This window comes from Macrobrachium nipponense, chromosome 3, assembly GCF_015104395.2.
Source record: "Macrobrachium nipponense isolate FS-2020 chromosome 3, ASM1510439v2, whole genome shotgun sequence".
NCBI lineage: Eukaryota > Metazoa > Arthropoda > Malacostraca > Decapoda > Palaemonidae > Macrobrachium > Macrobrachium nipponense.
This window is the reverse complement of record NC_087202.1, coordinates 4,396,206-4,413,044: the sequence shown is the minus strand read 5'-3', so window position 1 is coordinate 4,413,044 and position 16,839 is coordinate 4,396,206. Positions and strand designations below refer to the sequence as shown.

General features: G+C 35.2%; 1 protein-coding gene across 1 annotated transcript in view; it reads right to left on the bottom strand.

Moving 5' to 3' along the window:
* The window catches only part of LOC135222112 (alpha-2-macroglobulin-like protein 1), a 44,487-nt gene extending 30,122 nt beyond the window's left edge, over positions 1-14,365 (bottom strand). The window contains 9 exon segments of the mRNA XM_064260282.1: positions 3,445-3,654; positions 4,259-4,367; positions 6,215-6,369; positions 6,839-7,017; positions 7,020-7,193; positions 8,051-8,199; positions 10,431-10,642; positions 11,461-11,680; positions 13,748-14,365. Coding sequence (XP_064116352.1) covers positions 3,445-3,654; positions 4,259-4,367; positions 6,215-6,369; positions 6,839-7,017; positions 7,020-7,193; positions 8,051-8,199; positions 10,431-10,636 — 1,182 coding nt within the window. The 5' untranslated portion in view covers positions 10,637-10,642; positions 11,461-11,680; positions 13,748-14,365.
* Positions 14,366-16,839: the final 2,474 nt, after the last annotated feature.

Genomic DNA, 16,839 nt, shown 5'->3' with positions numbered 1-16,839 from the left:
CGTGCATAATTCACCATTTTCTTCCAGACTCCCTACTCTTAGTCCATTTGATACCATTAATCAAAAACAAGCTAAAGGATGCAGCTGACCCTGACAACTACCGGCCGATTGCAATCACAACGATCGCATTGAAGATACTTGAGTCTGTTCTTCTAGTGAGACTTCTCCCCTTTCTACACACCACTGACCACCAGTTCGGGTTTAAAGCAAACCACTCAACCGACACCTGCATCTACATACTGAAAGAATTGCTGAATTACTACCTGTAGATGTGAGAAAAGCATTTGACAGAGTAAACTACCTGAAGCTCTTCCTGATGCTGCATAAAAGGGGCACACCCCTGTATCTAATTGGCATTTTGCATTGCTGGTTCTCCACACAGCAATTCTGTGTCAAATGGGGTAACGTATTATCTTACACCTTCGGCTCCCTAAAGGGCTTCGGCAAGGGGGCATTCTCTCTCCATACCTGTTTAATACGTACACAGATCCCTTGAATGTCAAACTGAACTCACTCCCAATCGGATGCACCGTCAATGAAACAACTATAAACAACCTCTGTTACGCCGACGATATGGTTCTGATTTCCCCATCAGTGCAAGGTCTCCAACGACTCATCGACACTTGCCACCAATATGCAGAGGAATTTGATATAATCTACAACGATACCAAGACCCAGTGCATGTCGCTGCTCCCGAGATCGCTTAAGCATATTGCAAAACCACAAATTTTCCTCAGAAACCATCGGCTTGAATTTGTGCACGAATTTCCGTATTTGGGTCACATTATCACCGACGACCTAAAAGATACGGCAGACATTGAACAGAGGCGTTGTAAACTATGTGCACCTGGCAACTCTTCCGCTCGTACTGCTACAGTATCTATGGGTGTTCTCTCTGGACGAACTATGCCCGAGAGACCATGAGACGCATAACTGTTGTGCACAATGACATTCTGAGATGGCCTCACAAACATCCCGCTACCACTCCGCCACAGATGTTCATAGAAAACCTCCTGGACAATTTAGAAATCATTGTTAGGCGAACAATGTCCAGTCTGGTAACCGGAGTGAGAAACAGCAGCAACTCGCTCATACAAAGCATCGTAAGGAATGAAGCAAGAAGATCTAAATTGTGGGAAAGATGGGAAAATGAGGCCTTTGTCCCCTAAAGGATGTCATCGGCAGTTTTTGTCATTACATTTATTGCTGTTATTTTTATTTTTATTTATTACTGTGATTACTATCAAGTTAAAGGTTTTTTTTTCATTCAATTTTTGTATTTAGCTCTCTGGACCTGACTACTGTAACCACCTAAGTTCCTCCTAGTTGAAATTTAAGTTATATAATTTGTGCACTAACTGTTATTACTATCAATGCATATTTTTCTTTTCTCACCAATATTATTACTGTTATTACCAGTATTATGATTACTAGCTTTTATGCTACCTCAGCTATTTTGTGGATAAGTGCCGATTATTCGTTTTCTTTTTCTTTTTTATCATGTCTCATGTATCTAGATTGTGTATGTTACTGTTTGTTTTTTGTATATTCAATGTATCTGGCCCTAAGCTGAAATAAAGCATATTATTATTATTATTATTATTATTATTATTATTATAAAACAACTGTCTCGAAGGGACACGGCCAGGTTGCTCGTGTCACCTGGACAGTCCTTTATGTACCTCTTGTGCAGAAACCCTTCCGGACACATTGTCAGCTAGGTACAGCGTTATCTACCATTTCAAAGCTCTCCAATTTCTTTAACATTTTCCTCTTCCAATACATATATATATATATATATATATATATATATATATATATATATATATATATATATATATATATATATATATATATATATATATGACTGGTAAAAATGTTCTGAAACAACAGAATTCCATCTAATAAAAGGACCCCATAAAAACGCCAAAATATACAGAGAAAATACTATATTCCAGAGACTGCTGCTGTCTCTATCTTCAGGTAGATGAATGAGAAAAGGTACAGAAATGGTGGTATTTATACCAAGAGATCCATCCACAAGTAAGCCAATGTTACCGTGCTGTTCAGCTCCAGCGTTTTGTACCAATCTATAGCTGGCCGCCAACTTCTCCAGCTGTCAGATCCGTTTCGTTGTTCTTTTGAGTCAAATCAAGTGATGATGATCAAACTAACGTTGCTAAGAGATTCACAATATCGCGAAATGCAATAGCGTGTAATGCAAATCCGCGAATATATAGTAAACTATATTTACTATGTTAAAGACAAAAGCTTAGATGTTCGAACACCGTACCTCATCAGTGCTGACGTTTAAAACGTTCAATGTAAACACTGATGAAGGCTTTGCTTTTGTCTTTTACATAGTAATACAGATTACTATATAATGATACTAAACACAATTGTTACTCAACATAGAGCAAGAACTTGTGTAGGAAAATGTGGAGATTAATGTATTCGAACTGGGCTTAAAGCAAACTAACATTATTGCATCAGTGAGACATGACTGAATTATCTTTGCATCAGTGACACACGACTGAATTATCTTTGCATCCGTGAAACATAACTGAATTATCTTCAGGTGGATTCAGCAGCGGGCGATTTGGATTACTTTTTTAAAATTTTATTTTTATTTATTTATTTGTTTTAAGTATGAGAGAAACTACAGGAGTTCCCAAGAATGGACAGAATCTTGAGGGATACACATATCTCCATTCGTTAATTTTTTCGCTTTCTCGGGGAGTAAGCCTACAAACTACACTGTTATTGTTATTGTTGTTGTTGGGGGTGGGGGGGCTAGGAAACCCTAAAAAGGTCTGAACAAGGTGTTTTGCTTTGAGTTAAAGATCAAAATTATGTGCATACTAAACAGTATGGAAAAATTATTTTTCTTAAAAGGTAGCGAATTTATTTTAATTTTCGTTGGTGAAACAACGGGCTATTTGACCGTAGATTTAAGCATGCGCACTTAGTAAGCTGGAGGTCGGATCACGCATTGTTTTTTTTCCATATTTCCAACGTGTACAGCCATAAAAATGGTAATGTAAAGATACAGACTACGGTGCATCGTACAATATTAGTTATAATGTTAAAAAATTATTCAGCATTAGAATCAGCATTTAGAAGATTGTATTTGTTTAAAATAAATACTGTCTCAAGTCATTTATGAACTGTTGAAAAAGGAGTATTATATTTATCACCCATATTGCAGGAAAATGAAGTTTATAAAAAGTTCGAAAAGATTTTGCAATGCTCTAAACAATTGTTACTTGTGTAGTTTTTGGTTACACAGGCAGGATTATATCTGCTGTAAGTAGAACAGAAAAATAGTAAATGCCAAAGTTGTGGTGTAAAGATATCTTGAAGTCCACCAACAATGTTGTGTAGATAGTTATTCTTGTGTAGTGTTTAAGCTTGCAGGAAAAATTTGGAAGACAGTCGACTTACTCTGAAGTTAAACGGCAGTCCCGGTTTCACGTTTTCTTCAGGGGTGATGGTTTCTAAAATGGAAGATGCGTATTGCACTTCCACAGAAGCTGTGGCATTCGCGACGTTGCCTGTTCCCTCTTCGACAAAAGAACCTTTCACTTCTATTTGATATCCGACGTAACCAATGTTAACCGTTGCTACACTGACTTCATCACAACCGCTGAGTGTCTAAGGTAGTAGTTAAAGCATATCTAAGATGAAATGAATTAATTTTTCTAAAATAACATTAATCTTACAACTAAGAAAAGAGTTTACTCAGGCGAGCAAATCCTCCATTTGTAAATATAAATTTTCAGTTATTCACTTCAACGAACAGGCTTTAATAGAATCCATTAAAAATAACAAGAAAAAAATATTTTATAACATCAAGAGCAGGTATGTACACATCGTTTTGAGGACATGAAATCATCCGTCGTACTGCATAGTAACCTTAAAACAATAAACTGTTCACAGAATGTTTTTTTCTGAGGGCATTAACATTTATTCTAGTCTGAACACATTCAAGTGCATTTTTTTGTTAGCTTAAACACGCACGAGTACCATAATAATAAAAACTGAGACAGGAACAGATTTTTCAGGTTTATCAATGATTTTTTGTCATAAAGGGAGGTAAATATGTACCACTAACAGGACGACTGGATAAGTTCATCTCCATTTTTAAATTGTCTGCTAATGAGATCAATTCGATACGATTTTCGTTTCTGGTATATAAATTTATTTTTTTACTTTGAAAACAGCAAATCTTTTGTTTGAAAAACAAGTTAAAGCGTACCTTCTCCACATATACAAACGTTGGTTGATTGTAGTAGTAGTAATAATAATAATAGGGCCTGGTCAAAGACAGCTTAAGAGTCCCCTTAACAGGCTGACCATAGGTGTACCTTTTGAGAAGAAATTTCAGAATGAGGATCCTTCAATGTTGTAATTGAACAATTTTCTTTAAACTCTATGGCGGTGATTGACGAACTCGTTGTCTGTCTTCTTTCAGTGATATCTTTGACGTTAGATTAAGTGGTTCAATATGGCGACCTGGTGCTAAAGTATACAATGAATCTTTGTTCCCACTAGGGGAAAAGTAGCAGTACTTACTGTTGAAAGTATGACATAGGAATGAATATATAAAAGGGTTAATTAAATAAGAATAACACATATACACATGCAGTATATATCTATATATATATATATATATATATATATATATATATATATATATATATATATATATATATATTATATATTTAAAAGTAATACCACGAAGGAAAATGAAATACGAGAACTGCCTGAGATCTTTCGGTCTTACCAACCTTTTACTAAGGGCAAGACTGATCAGAACAATGAGAAACACAGTACAGGTAAGCATATATAAAAACGGGCATTACAGGATTAAAAAAAGTTCAGGTCACTTTAAAGAAACGAAAAAACGCCCGTGGGCTAGATTAAAGATTTTACAGCACCCACCCACGTTACTAATACGAAGTGTACTGTTTTTCGAATTAACTTGCCTTTGACCCAGTGTGTTTTGCAGCTCTTAAATCTTAATCTATCCTTCGGGATTTTGCTAATTTTGTATACTGTCCGTTTGTATATCCCTCTATGTTCCTAAACCAAAATGTATTGCTTTTAAATTTTAATCTAGCCCATAGGCGTTTTTTTCGTTTCTTAAAAGTGACCAGGACCTTTTGTCAAACCTGTAATGTCCGTTAATATGTGCTATTGTGTTTTTTTCATCACGTCTTATATAGTAGCGATCTAGTTATTCATATATATATATATATATATATATATATATATATAAATATATATATATATATATATATATATATATATATATATATATATATATATATATATAAATATATATATATATATATATATAAATAAAGTTTTTTATTTCTATTTTTGCCACGAAGGAAAAAAGGAAAAGCGACATAGCCGAGTACTTTCGGTCCTATTCGGACCCTTTACTGAGGCAAACTGATTTTTACAAAGAACACCATAGTCAAAAGAAGGCTTAATATACAAACTGACACTACCAGATTTTCACTCTACAGAGACGAGGAGTCGCCATAGGCTAGCCACACCTTGAACGATACCCGTAGTAAAACAAGTGATTCTTCCAGAAAAACAGTACATTTTTAAAAAAAACAACACGGGAGCATATACAATTTAATATCATGAAGTTTTACAAAAATTTTCCATTTTTCATTTTTTCCTTCGTGGCAAAAAAACCCTTTAGTTTATACATAGCATCACTTTTTTATATACTTCGTGATCAATTTATTCATATATATATATATATATATATATATATATATATATATATATATATATATATATATATATATATATGATATAGATATAGATATATATGTGTGTGTGTGTATATATATATATATATATATATATATATATATATATATATATATATATATATATATATATTATATATTAGAGATCATGAATACAGAGCGCCAAAATCTGAGGATATGTATGCATAAAACCATGGGTTTTTTACATACATGGGTTATGGTTGGACTTGTATCCTTTATGAAAAGTGGGTGAAGACCGGAAAAAGCTTGGGAACCACTGTTATGGATGTACGTTTGTGTGTATGTATATGTTTAATTTTAACAGGACTTCATCATTCATGATCTATGAAGTAAAATTCCTAATTCTAATCCCTGAGACATTGTTTATTTATTACTGGGAATGTGATAAGTATACTCACTTGGCGCATACAGAGAAAACGACTTCTGTGTCGGTTGCCAAGACATAAGGGGGTGGCTGAATGGTGAGGCTGAATCTTGGCAACACATATTCTTCCACTTTGAAACTCTGCGATGCTCTTGTCTCTTCGGTTCTCACGAAAATCTGGTAAGTGCCCTGCAAAGAATGAAATCATAAGTTCTCTCAGTTTCACCTTAAACTTGTTCTCCAGTCTTTCCGATGACTCTTTGTTCTATCGTTATTGAACAGCGAGAGAGCAACAGTGGCTTGATAAAGATTTGTAAGAGTATGCTCACTAGGGATACACAGGGTGTCCATAGTCTCAGTACCATTACAAGTATTTACTGCTCAGAAACCATATAACAGATTAATGCCGTTTTTTTTTTTTTCGAGGAAATGTAGAACATTCTACAAAAAAAAAAAAAAAAAACAAAAAAAAAAAAAAAAAAACTGCTTTACTCTGTTATATGGTTTCTGAGCAATAAATACTCTTAATGGTACTGGGACTTTATGGCCACCCTGTACTTCTTTCAACGAAATCAAGACTGCTCATTCGTCTGTAAAGTAATATCAAAGTATCTGAAGGCATGCAAATGTCTTATCTGATCTTCGAAGAAATCCTCACCTCTTCCACCTCCTCAGCTAACTGGAAGTCCAACTGCAGCAGTCCAACTGGATTGGGGGTGTTTTTCCACTGCGTCAACCTTCTGCCACTAGGCGATTTGATCCATATCTCTGGAATGTCTTCATAAGAAACGAGAGCTCTTGTTCCAGTAATGGTCAGGATGCGGAACTGCACTAACTGCCCGGCATGTACAGATATTTGTCGGTTTGGATAAAAGTCTGCGTGAGGGACACAAGAATCAGGTCGCGTTTTTCGGAGATGGACGCAGTGTTTATTTCTCCAGAAATTTCAAGCACAGAATTATACCCAGTGCTGCTGGGAACTGTCACATTCACACAGTGGTATCCGCTTGCAGCTGTACAGGAGAAAAATGCTTTGTTAATGAAATTCAGATTTGTTTGTCATACACTACCACAGTCCAACCAAAGAATATCCATAAACTATATATATTAGCATAAAGCACGGAATTCTTCCTCTTCTTCTTCAAATTCGGATACTCATTAACTTTTCTTCAGGCCTTAAATCAATACTAGTTGCGGCTACTGTCGTGCTCCCTCTGGTAAAGGGGGGGCTTCCTATCTATATTTGGTACTACAGTGTTCCCCCGTATTCGCAGGGGATGCGTACCAGACCCCCATGAATAGCTAGAAACCGCAAATAGTTGAAACCCCTATAAAAATGCTGAAAACTTCCTATTTTGTTAGTTGAAACTCAAGGAAAAACGCACTAAAAATGTTTCCACCTGGTTTTTTAATAGTTTTATCACAAAAAGTGCTTATTAATATGAAACTGATGACAAAATCCAGGAATTAGTGGACATTTTCTCATAGAAAATACCGCGAATACGCTAATTTTCCAACGAATAATGGTAGATATGGTCCATAAAAAGAGAAACCCGCTAATGTGTAAGTCAGCGAATGTCAAGAACGCGAATACAGGGGTCCACTGTATCTTTAAAAATAACCATTTGAAAAGTTTCTTCAGGCCCACTATAATTCCATGGTACAATAATGTATCCGAAGTATGGTTATTGGAGTGTTTCCAGTTTGAAAACAGATACATCAATACCTGAAGTCTTATCTTTAATCTAAGGAAAATAACTATACAGAATCATATTACCATATGAAAGATATCTACATCCAAACAAAAATAAAATAAGAAAAACAAAGAGAGAGAGAGAGAGAGAGAGAGAGAGAGAGAGATCTTACTTACCCGTTTGTTCTAGGGTGACCTGGGACACAACCTCCGAATTGTCTTTGAGCGAGAAATTCAATGTGATGTCTGGTGAGCCGATGAGGAAGATGCAGACGGACGCTTCCTGCCCTCTGACCCATTTCCTTGGCGTCGTGATTAAGTATGAGCTGAAAGTTATTATTATTATTATTATTATTATTATTATTATTATTATTTCTTCGTTTCTGGTTTTTAAAAGGCGTCTACATGTTTCGGCCACCTCGTTTGGCCATCTTCGGGACGGGATCGCTGAGTGCAATGGTCTGTGTCAGATGTATTCACTCTATTTATTGCATTCGGTTGGCTTGAAGAACCGGGTACCTCACTTTTCATTGGGCAATCCTGTGACGTTATTATTATTATTATTATTATTATTATTATTATTATTATTATTATTATTATTATTATTATTTTCATAATTTTTAGAAAGTCCCAATATGAATATTGGCCAGTTACTCGGAAACATATATAAAAGCAACTCGCTTAATTCTGCCATTCTCTTTAACAGCTTTGCCTAAAAGAGGGTCTTCTACCAAAGTATATTATTATTTTTTTTATTATTATTATTCTAAGTGTGTAAAAATGAAGTGGCATATGAATTAAAGATTATTTAGCAAAGCAGACTACTACTCTTTTAGCTGTGACCAACTGAGGATAAAATAATAAAAATAAGAAGCGAGAATGGTGAAATAAATATACAATTTAACAAAGTGCATAATCTATGCCATATTCATAAATAAATATTGACACAGATTTTGTTTGTATGGTGTTTTTTTTTGTTGCATAGAACTAGTGGTTATTCAGCAGCGGGTCCAACAGCTTAGCGTGACTTCCGAACCACGTCGAAAGAGACCTTCTGTCACCAGAAATACACATCTCTAACACCTCAATGGAATGCCCAAGAATCGAACTCGGTCGGCCCACCGAGGTGGCAGGTCCAAGACCATTCTGATAAATTAGAGGCGCTTTCGAATTCTTTCAGAACCCAAACCATTCGAGTAATATTCTTCAGACGTAATTTTCACAAAGAAATTACATATATTAATATGCCTCACCAATGGCAGCTCAAATGAACTGACTGCTATTTAAAATTGATTGAAAATATACTGAAAAAACGAGCTTGATGGTGCGCGCTACGCTGCACGTCATGTCTCCCCTACCCACCTGACTGGACCGGACAAACAGGTTTGCAGGAACAGGGTGTATGTGTCTATCTCCCTGACCCTCCCCATAATACCCTGTTCCCCACACGGGGCGGACAAACAAGAAAGATCGATTACTGATTTTATATTACAGAAGATAACGTAAACATTCAGGAGTGGGAAGCTTTATATACTCAATGATGGTAGATGATTTTGTAATAAGCAGATGATTTTGCAGTTGCATGCAGGGCTAATTTTTCCGTTTCATCAACAAAGTATAAACGATATTTACAAACTCGCCAATAGAGGTATACGGTTGACCTCTACGGCCAGTTCACATCCACGCCAAAATTAGTAATAATGACGATAGATTTCTCAAAATACTGAATTAACAAATGAATATTCCCTGTTTCGTCATCTTTTTTCCATGGGTTTTCTTTAATATTTAGAACAATCTTTCCATCTATTACTCATAGAATTTAATATTCTTTGCTTGTCTTTATTATGATGATATAGCAATAACACCGTTACTCACATTTCGCGTTTTAAGAATTAAATTTAATTACTTACCAAGCTGAACCTTGTTTTACTTACTTAAAGTTTGCCAGTTTATATGTAGCTAGTCAGCTGCAGTGCTATTTTACATTTCCTCTCATTCTTCGATCATGAGCTAAAACCCATATAATTTTCGCTTACTACTTTGTTGTTGTTAAGGGGGTAGGAAAGGGTGGAAGAGCTTAAAAAGGAATTTTAGGATAGGATATTTATGATTTATCTATTAGAATGAAATGTAAAAGACAAACAACGTACATGTCAAACAGTACAGAAAAATTATTATAAATAAAAAATAGCGTATTCATTTTAATTTTCGTTGGCAAAACAAGGCTCTGCTTGACCGTAGACTTTAGCACGTTTTAATTTACGTTAAGTTAGGAATATGATGTTTACAACTTATTCATTAGGGGGAGAATCTTGCACGCATCCCGAGTAAGCTATAACGGCTGCAACCTCTATTGTGATGTTCATCCTCCCTTAAGTGATAAAACCTCATGAAAATAACAAGATCTTACATTAATTATTGATCATGAAACTCTTTTGACGAACAAGAAAGTTTTTGGATAATAACTGAGAGAAGCACGAGAAGATGACAATACGTAAAACTGCTCCTGATCGTTACCACAAGGGAATGACAGATATAAACATTCGAAAGGCCTTACTCGGAGCAATCCCAGTCGTAAGGACAGCACTGGAACTGCAGGGTGAGTGGCCGGCAATTGGAATCTGGTGGATCGGGGCAGTTTCTGGCGATACATTCGTTTTTGGTGGCGTCTCCGTCTGCCTGACAGGTGCACTTCTTGCAAGGCTCGTAGGCTGGGCTCCAGGTGTGCCAATGGCGTAGTACTGACCCCTGTCCGATCTGCATGTTGTACTGAGGGGAAATGCGAAGAGTTAATTCATGTGGTCGGCCATGCCAGAGAAAGATTTTCAACATTTTCTAGGATGTTGCACAAGTACCTGGGATACATATAAGGTATAAAAAAACACTTGCACAGAACATGGAAATTCATAACAAAGGGTAATATACCTAATGAATGGGTTAAAACCACAAACATGTGAAAATAACCAAGACATGTGGCTAAGAAATGTTTATGGAGGGTACTCTGAGGAACTGGCATGGAAGGAGATCTTTAGGCTGTGAGAGTTATTCTATGAATATCTGCAAATCAATGGGAATTTATTAATTCTAATCAGGTGAATTCTAGATTTCGAGACATAGACAAGAGTCTACTAACCGAAAACTGTTCCATGACTACCTAATGTTGATTTCTAAGAGTTATTCTCATTGATTAATCATTTCTGTTTCGGTTAGGTTAGGTATCATCCAAAAAGGCAGCCCCGCATAGAAAAGGGATTAAGGTGAGAAGAAGGAGAATCATTTTTACTTCGGTAAAGAAACAAGGAATGACTTAAGGTGATTTTGAACTGAACTAAGAACGGAAATTGACAGTAAAAGGTTCTAAAGTGTAAAAGGAGGGAAACCTCGAAGCAGTTGCGCTATAAATCAATTGTTAGGAGAGGGTGGTCAGTAAGATGGAAGAAAGAGAGCATATGAAAGGAGGTACAGTATAAGGAACGAAAGGGGTTGCAGTTAGAGGCCGAAGGCACGCTGCAAAGAACCGTAACTACCAGCTCTCTTCCTCTCATAACATGATCTCAAATCACTACCATAAAAAAAAAAACACTTACTTGTCACAAAAATATTCATCGCAGCATCCCGAATTGTAGGTTCCAACGACGACACAATCTCTGTGAGGTTTTGGGGAACAGTAGTAATCCCAAACACTTTTGTAACAATTCTTAACGATGCGGTTATCCCAATAAACTGTATTCGCAATAACAGCGTTGGCAGTCCTCGAACCAGTTTTCATACAGGTGGTACACGGTCCCGTCCGCTGATGTGCAAGGCCTGTGGACGGAAATTGACGATGCTTTAGAACAGCATTACGATGCTTAACCGTACTAAAATCATATGTATTTACAAGCATAAATATAAACACTGGCACACACACAAATATATATATATATATATATATATATATATATATATATATATATATATATATATATATATATCAGTATAAAAGGCCCATTAAAACACTCTAGTTTAAACCTAATTGTTTTTAATAGGCCTTTTATACTTGAGACGTATCCTGTTTTAACAGGAGAATTTATTTACATATATGTATATACATACACACACATACATACATACATATATATATATATATATATATATATATATATATATAATATATATATATATATATGTGTGTGTGTGTGTGTCTGTGTGTGTGTGTGTGTGTGTGTGTGTATAAGACAGAAAACGTTGGCGCAAGCAGGCCACAGCATATGGAAGGACAGGGTGACAAGGAGATAGCCGGTCTCAGGTGATAGTACATTTATTGCCGACACAACACAAAATTAAAAATACATGAAACATAACTTTGACTTTAGAGTCTCAACAAATATACAAAAAACATACATAAAATGAAAGCAATTTAAAAAGCACCTGCTCGACTAAAAAGTTGCAGACTGAGTGATTCGGAAAGAAGGGAGAAGCAGCGAAGAAAAGCCGGTTCAACCCAGATACACTGCACAGAGGAGGTATGTGAGTTTCAACTTGGGCACTAACTGCTTAATAAACAACGACTCTAATATAAGCAGTTCGTGTAAACGGCTTGTTTGGCCCAAGACAGAGAAGTCAGTATAATTGATGGTGTGGTTTTACAAATTTTTGCATGATTTCTAATATCAGAAGTCATGCAAAAATGTGTAATATCAAAAGAAAATCATGCAAAAATTTGTAATATCAGAAATCATGCAAAAATTTGTAAAACCACCATCAATTATACTGACTTCTCCTCTGTCTTGGGCCGAAAAAAAGAAGCCGTTTACACGAACTGCTTATATTAGAGTCGTTGTTATTTTAAGCAGTTAGTGCCCAGTGAACTCACACACCTCCTCTATACAGTTGTATCTGGGTTGAACCGGCTTTCTTCGCTGGCTTCTCCCTTCTTTCCGAATCACTCAGTCTTCAACTTTTAGTCTAGCAGGTGCTTTTTAAATTGCTTTCATTTTATGTATGTTTTTTGTATATTTGTTGAGACTCTTAAAGTCAAAGTTATGTTTCATGTATTTTTAATTTGTGTTGTTTCTCTTTTAGCCTTGACGAAACGCGTCGGCAATAAATGTACTATGACCTGATGACCGGCTATCTCCTTGTCCCACCCTGTCCTCCATATGCTATATATATATATATATATATATATATATTATATATATATATATATATATATACATATATATATTATATATATATATATATATATATATATATAATATATAGATATATATATATATATATATATTAAATTATATATATTATATATATTATATCAATATATATATATATATAGATATATATATATATCTATATATATATAATGTATATATATATATATATATATTATATATATATATATATATATATATATATATATGTATATATATGTATATATATGTATATAATATAATATATATATAGGTATATATATATATGTATATATAAATATATATATATATATATATATATATATATATTATATATATATATATATATATATATATATATATATATAGATATATATATATATATATATATCTAGCATAGGAAAGGACAGGGTGACAAGGAGATAGCCGGTCATCAGGTCATAGTTGCACTATGAATCAATGTTAGGAGAGGGTTGAGGGAAAGTAAGATGGAAGACGGAGAATATGAAAGGAGGTACAGTAAAAGGAATGAAGGGGTTGCAGCTAGATAGTGGCCGAAGGCACGCTTCTAAGAACCTTAAGTATAGCCTACCATACACCGCATGAGGTCAGGATACAGGGAACCTCTCTATAACACGAAGACTATCATTTTTCATGTCCATGTTCTCTTTTTTTATATGAAAATAACATTGAAATGACTTACATTTCCGGCCTCGTAGTTGGCACTCTTTCAGTTGTCACGCCAGTTGTCACTTCAGTTGTCACTTCACTTATCACTTCAGTTGTTACCTCAGTTGTAATCGTCGTAGACGTAAATACTGGTGTTGGAATTGTTTCTGTCACCTTGATATCTGAAAAAGTTAAGTTTAAACCACCATCGACTTCTCTTACTTTTAAAGATCATACCATATAAAGAATCACAATAAGTTGTACTTCAAATTATACCTGTGTTTTAATATCCCTGACTGAAATGCACGGAAAGCACGTCGATGAAATGAGATGACTATGAGACGATTTTTCCTCTGCCATCTGCACAAATTCTAATCCTCTATGGGATGATGACGGGGCCAGAAACTTGGACACTTAAGAGGAAAGAGGAGGGACTGCTGGAAAGAGCCGAGATGAGGATGGTGAAATGGACTGCTGGAATATCACTACTGGAGAGGAGATACTATGTCCATGGAATAAGAAGAGAAGAGTTGGAACCAATCAAGCGAGCTAAGGACATGACAGTGATGGGGAGAGAGGAGTGTGAGGCGTCAGCGGATCAGATGGGTGGATGGATGTGAGGTGAGGAGGGATATGGGTGAGGCGGTACTGGGGGAAGAAGATGCAAGGAATCTATTAAACATATGGAGAAAGTCGACTAGAGCGGCCGACCCTGCTATATAGTTGGATTAATAGAGATGTGATTGCATTCACATTCTTTTATTTGGCATTCTCAGCAAAACATCATCCACAATGCTACTTCACGTGATAAATTATGAAACACTACTTTACTTGATTTTCTTCTTTTTTATTGTTCTTCAATAAAAGACTACTTATGGATAATTTCTACCGTTGATATAAAAAGACTCTCTCTCTCTCTCTCTCTCTCTCTCTCTCTCTCTCTCTCTCTCTCTCTCAATTCAAATACTCATGAAGACAACTTAAGGTAACCAAGCTCTTTCCATTTACATAAGGGACATCAAAATATCATCTTTTTATTGATTGTACAACTTTTCTTTATATATATATATATATATATATATATATATATATATATATATATATATATATAATATATATAATATTCACTACACTGTCAGTGCTTTGAGGATTTGGATAAAAGCAATCAGGCAACAAAGCAACGCAAGCAAGATTAAGCAAAGCAGCATGCACAACTTCAGTCCACTAGACAATATCAATCTAAAGAATATGTATTCTTCTATAAGGTAAAAAATATCAATATCAATAACTGAGTACAAGTTTGATTATATAAAATATGTAAGGCTGAATCATTTAAATTTCTTCGACGGTCTCAGTTAAGCAGTTATATAAGAATTTATAGAGGTTACTTGCTTAAGACAATATTTTCCATTTTCCACTTATTACGCGTCGAAAGCTAGATACTAAACTATTAGAGGCAGAAGTTAATTATCAACCTTGTCTACAAAGGAAACAAATACACCTTTAATCTAGCAGTACTCAGATTCCTCAGCAAACCTGTTCTCCTTGCATTCAATAACTTAGCTTCCCTCCCAGCCATCATCTCCAACGTATCTTCAGGCATTAAGAGTTACTTCTGCGCCTGGATTCAGAATTGGTCAGCGACGCTCTCCTTTTTCCGTTTCTGGAATCCATGGCATCGCCTGGAAGGGAAATTTAGGTCCAATTAATGGGACGAGTTTATTCTTCTGATTTTGGAGAGAGAGAGAGAGAGAGAGAGAGAGAGAGAGAGAGAGAGAGAGAGAGAGAGAGAGAGGCAATAATAACAGATATCACACGCTGAAAATTGGAGGGGATCTATATATGCAAAACAATGGTGACAACAGGGCCTAAATATTTTCACGTAGCAACCAAAATATAAACCTTGTGGCAATCGAAATATAAACCCCTTAGCAACCGAAATAAAACCTGTATCAACCAAAATATAAACCCTGCAGCAACTAAAACATAAACCCCGTAGTATCCAAAATATAAACCTGTAGCAACCAAAATATAAATCTTGTAGCTACCGAAATATAAAACATGTAGCAACCGAAATATAAACCTGTAGCAACCAAAATATAAACCTTGTAGCAACCGAAATATAAAACATGTAGCAACCGAAATATAAACCTGTAGCAGCCAAAATATAAACCTGTAGTAACGAAAATATAAACAATATAGCAACGAAAACATAAACCCCATAACAACCAAAATATAAATCCCTGAGTGACCAAAATATAAACCGCGTGGCAACTAAAATATAAACCTGTAGTAACCAACATATCAACCATACAGCAACAAAAATATAAATCCCGTAGCAACCAAAATATAAACCTGCATTAACCAAATATAAACCCCGTGGTAACCCAAATATAAACCCCATAGCAGAAAAATAAAGTCCTATAGCAACAAAAATATAAACCCCATAGCCACCAAAATATAAACCTCGTAGTAACCCAAATATAAACCTTTTAGCAACCAAAATATAAACCTCGTAGTAACCCACATGCAATCCCGTAGCAACCAAAATGTAAACCGTATAGCAACCAAGTAATAAACCACGTCGAAACCAAAATATAAACCCGTGGCAACCAAAATATAAACCTGTAGCGACCAAAATATAAACCCGTGGCAACCAAAATATACACCCCGTAGCGACCAAAATACAAACCCGTGGCAACCAAAATATAAACCATGTAGCAACCCAAATATAAACTATGTCGCAAGCAAAATATAAACCATCTAGCAACCCAAATATAAACAATGCAGCAACCCGAATATAACCCCTTAGCAACCAAAATATAAACCCCATAGCAACCAAAATATAAACTCCATAGCAACCAACATATAAACCCCATAGCAACCAAAATATAAACCTAAACCCGCAAGCAACCAAAATATAAACCATGTTGGAACCAAAATATAAACCTCGTAGTAACCTAAATATAAACCGCATCGCAGCCAAAATATAAAAAATGTCGCAACCAAAATATAAACCATGTAGCAACCAATATTAAAAGCCTGTAGGAAGCGAAACAAAAACCATGTAGTAACCAAAAAATAAATTCTGTAGTAAAAAATATACCAGAAGAAATATATTAAGAA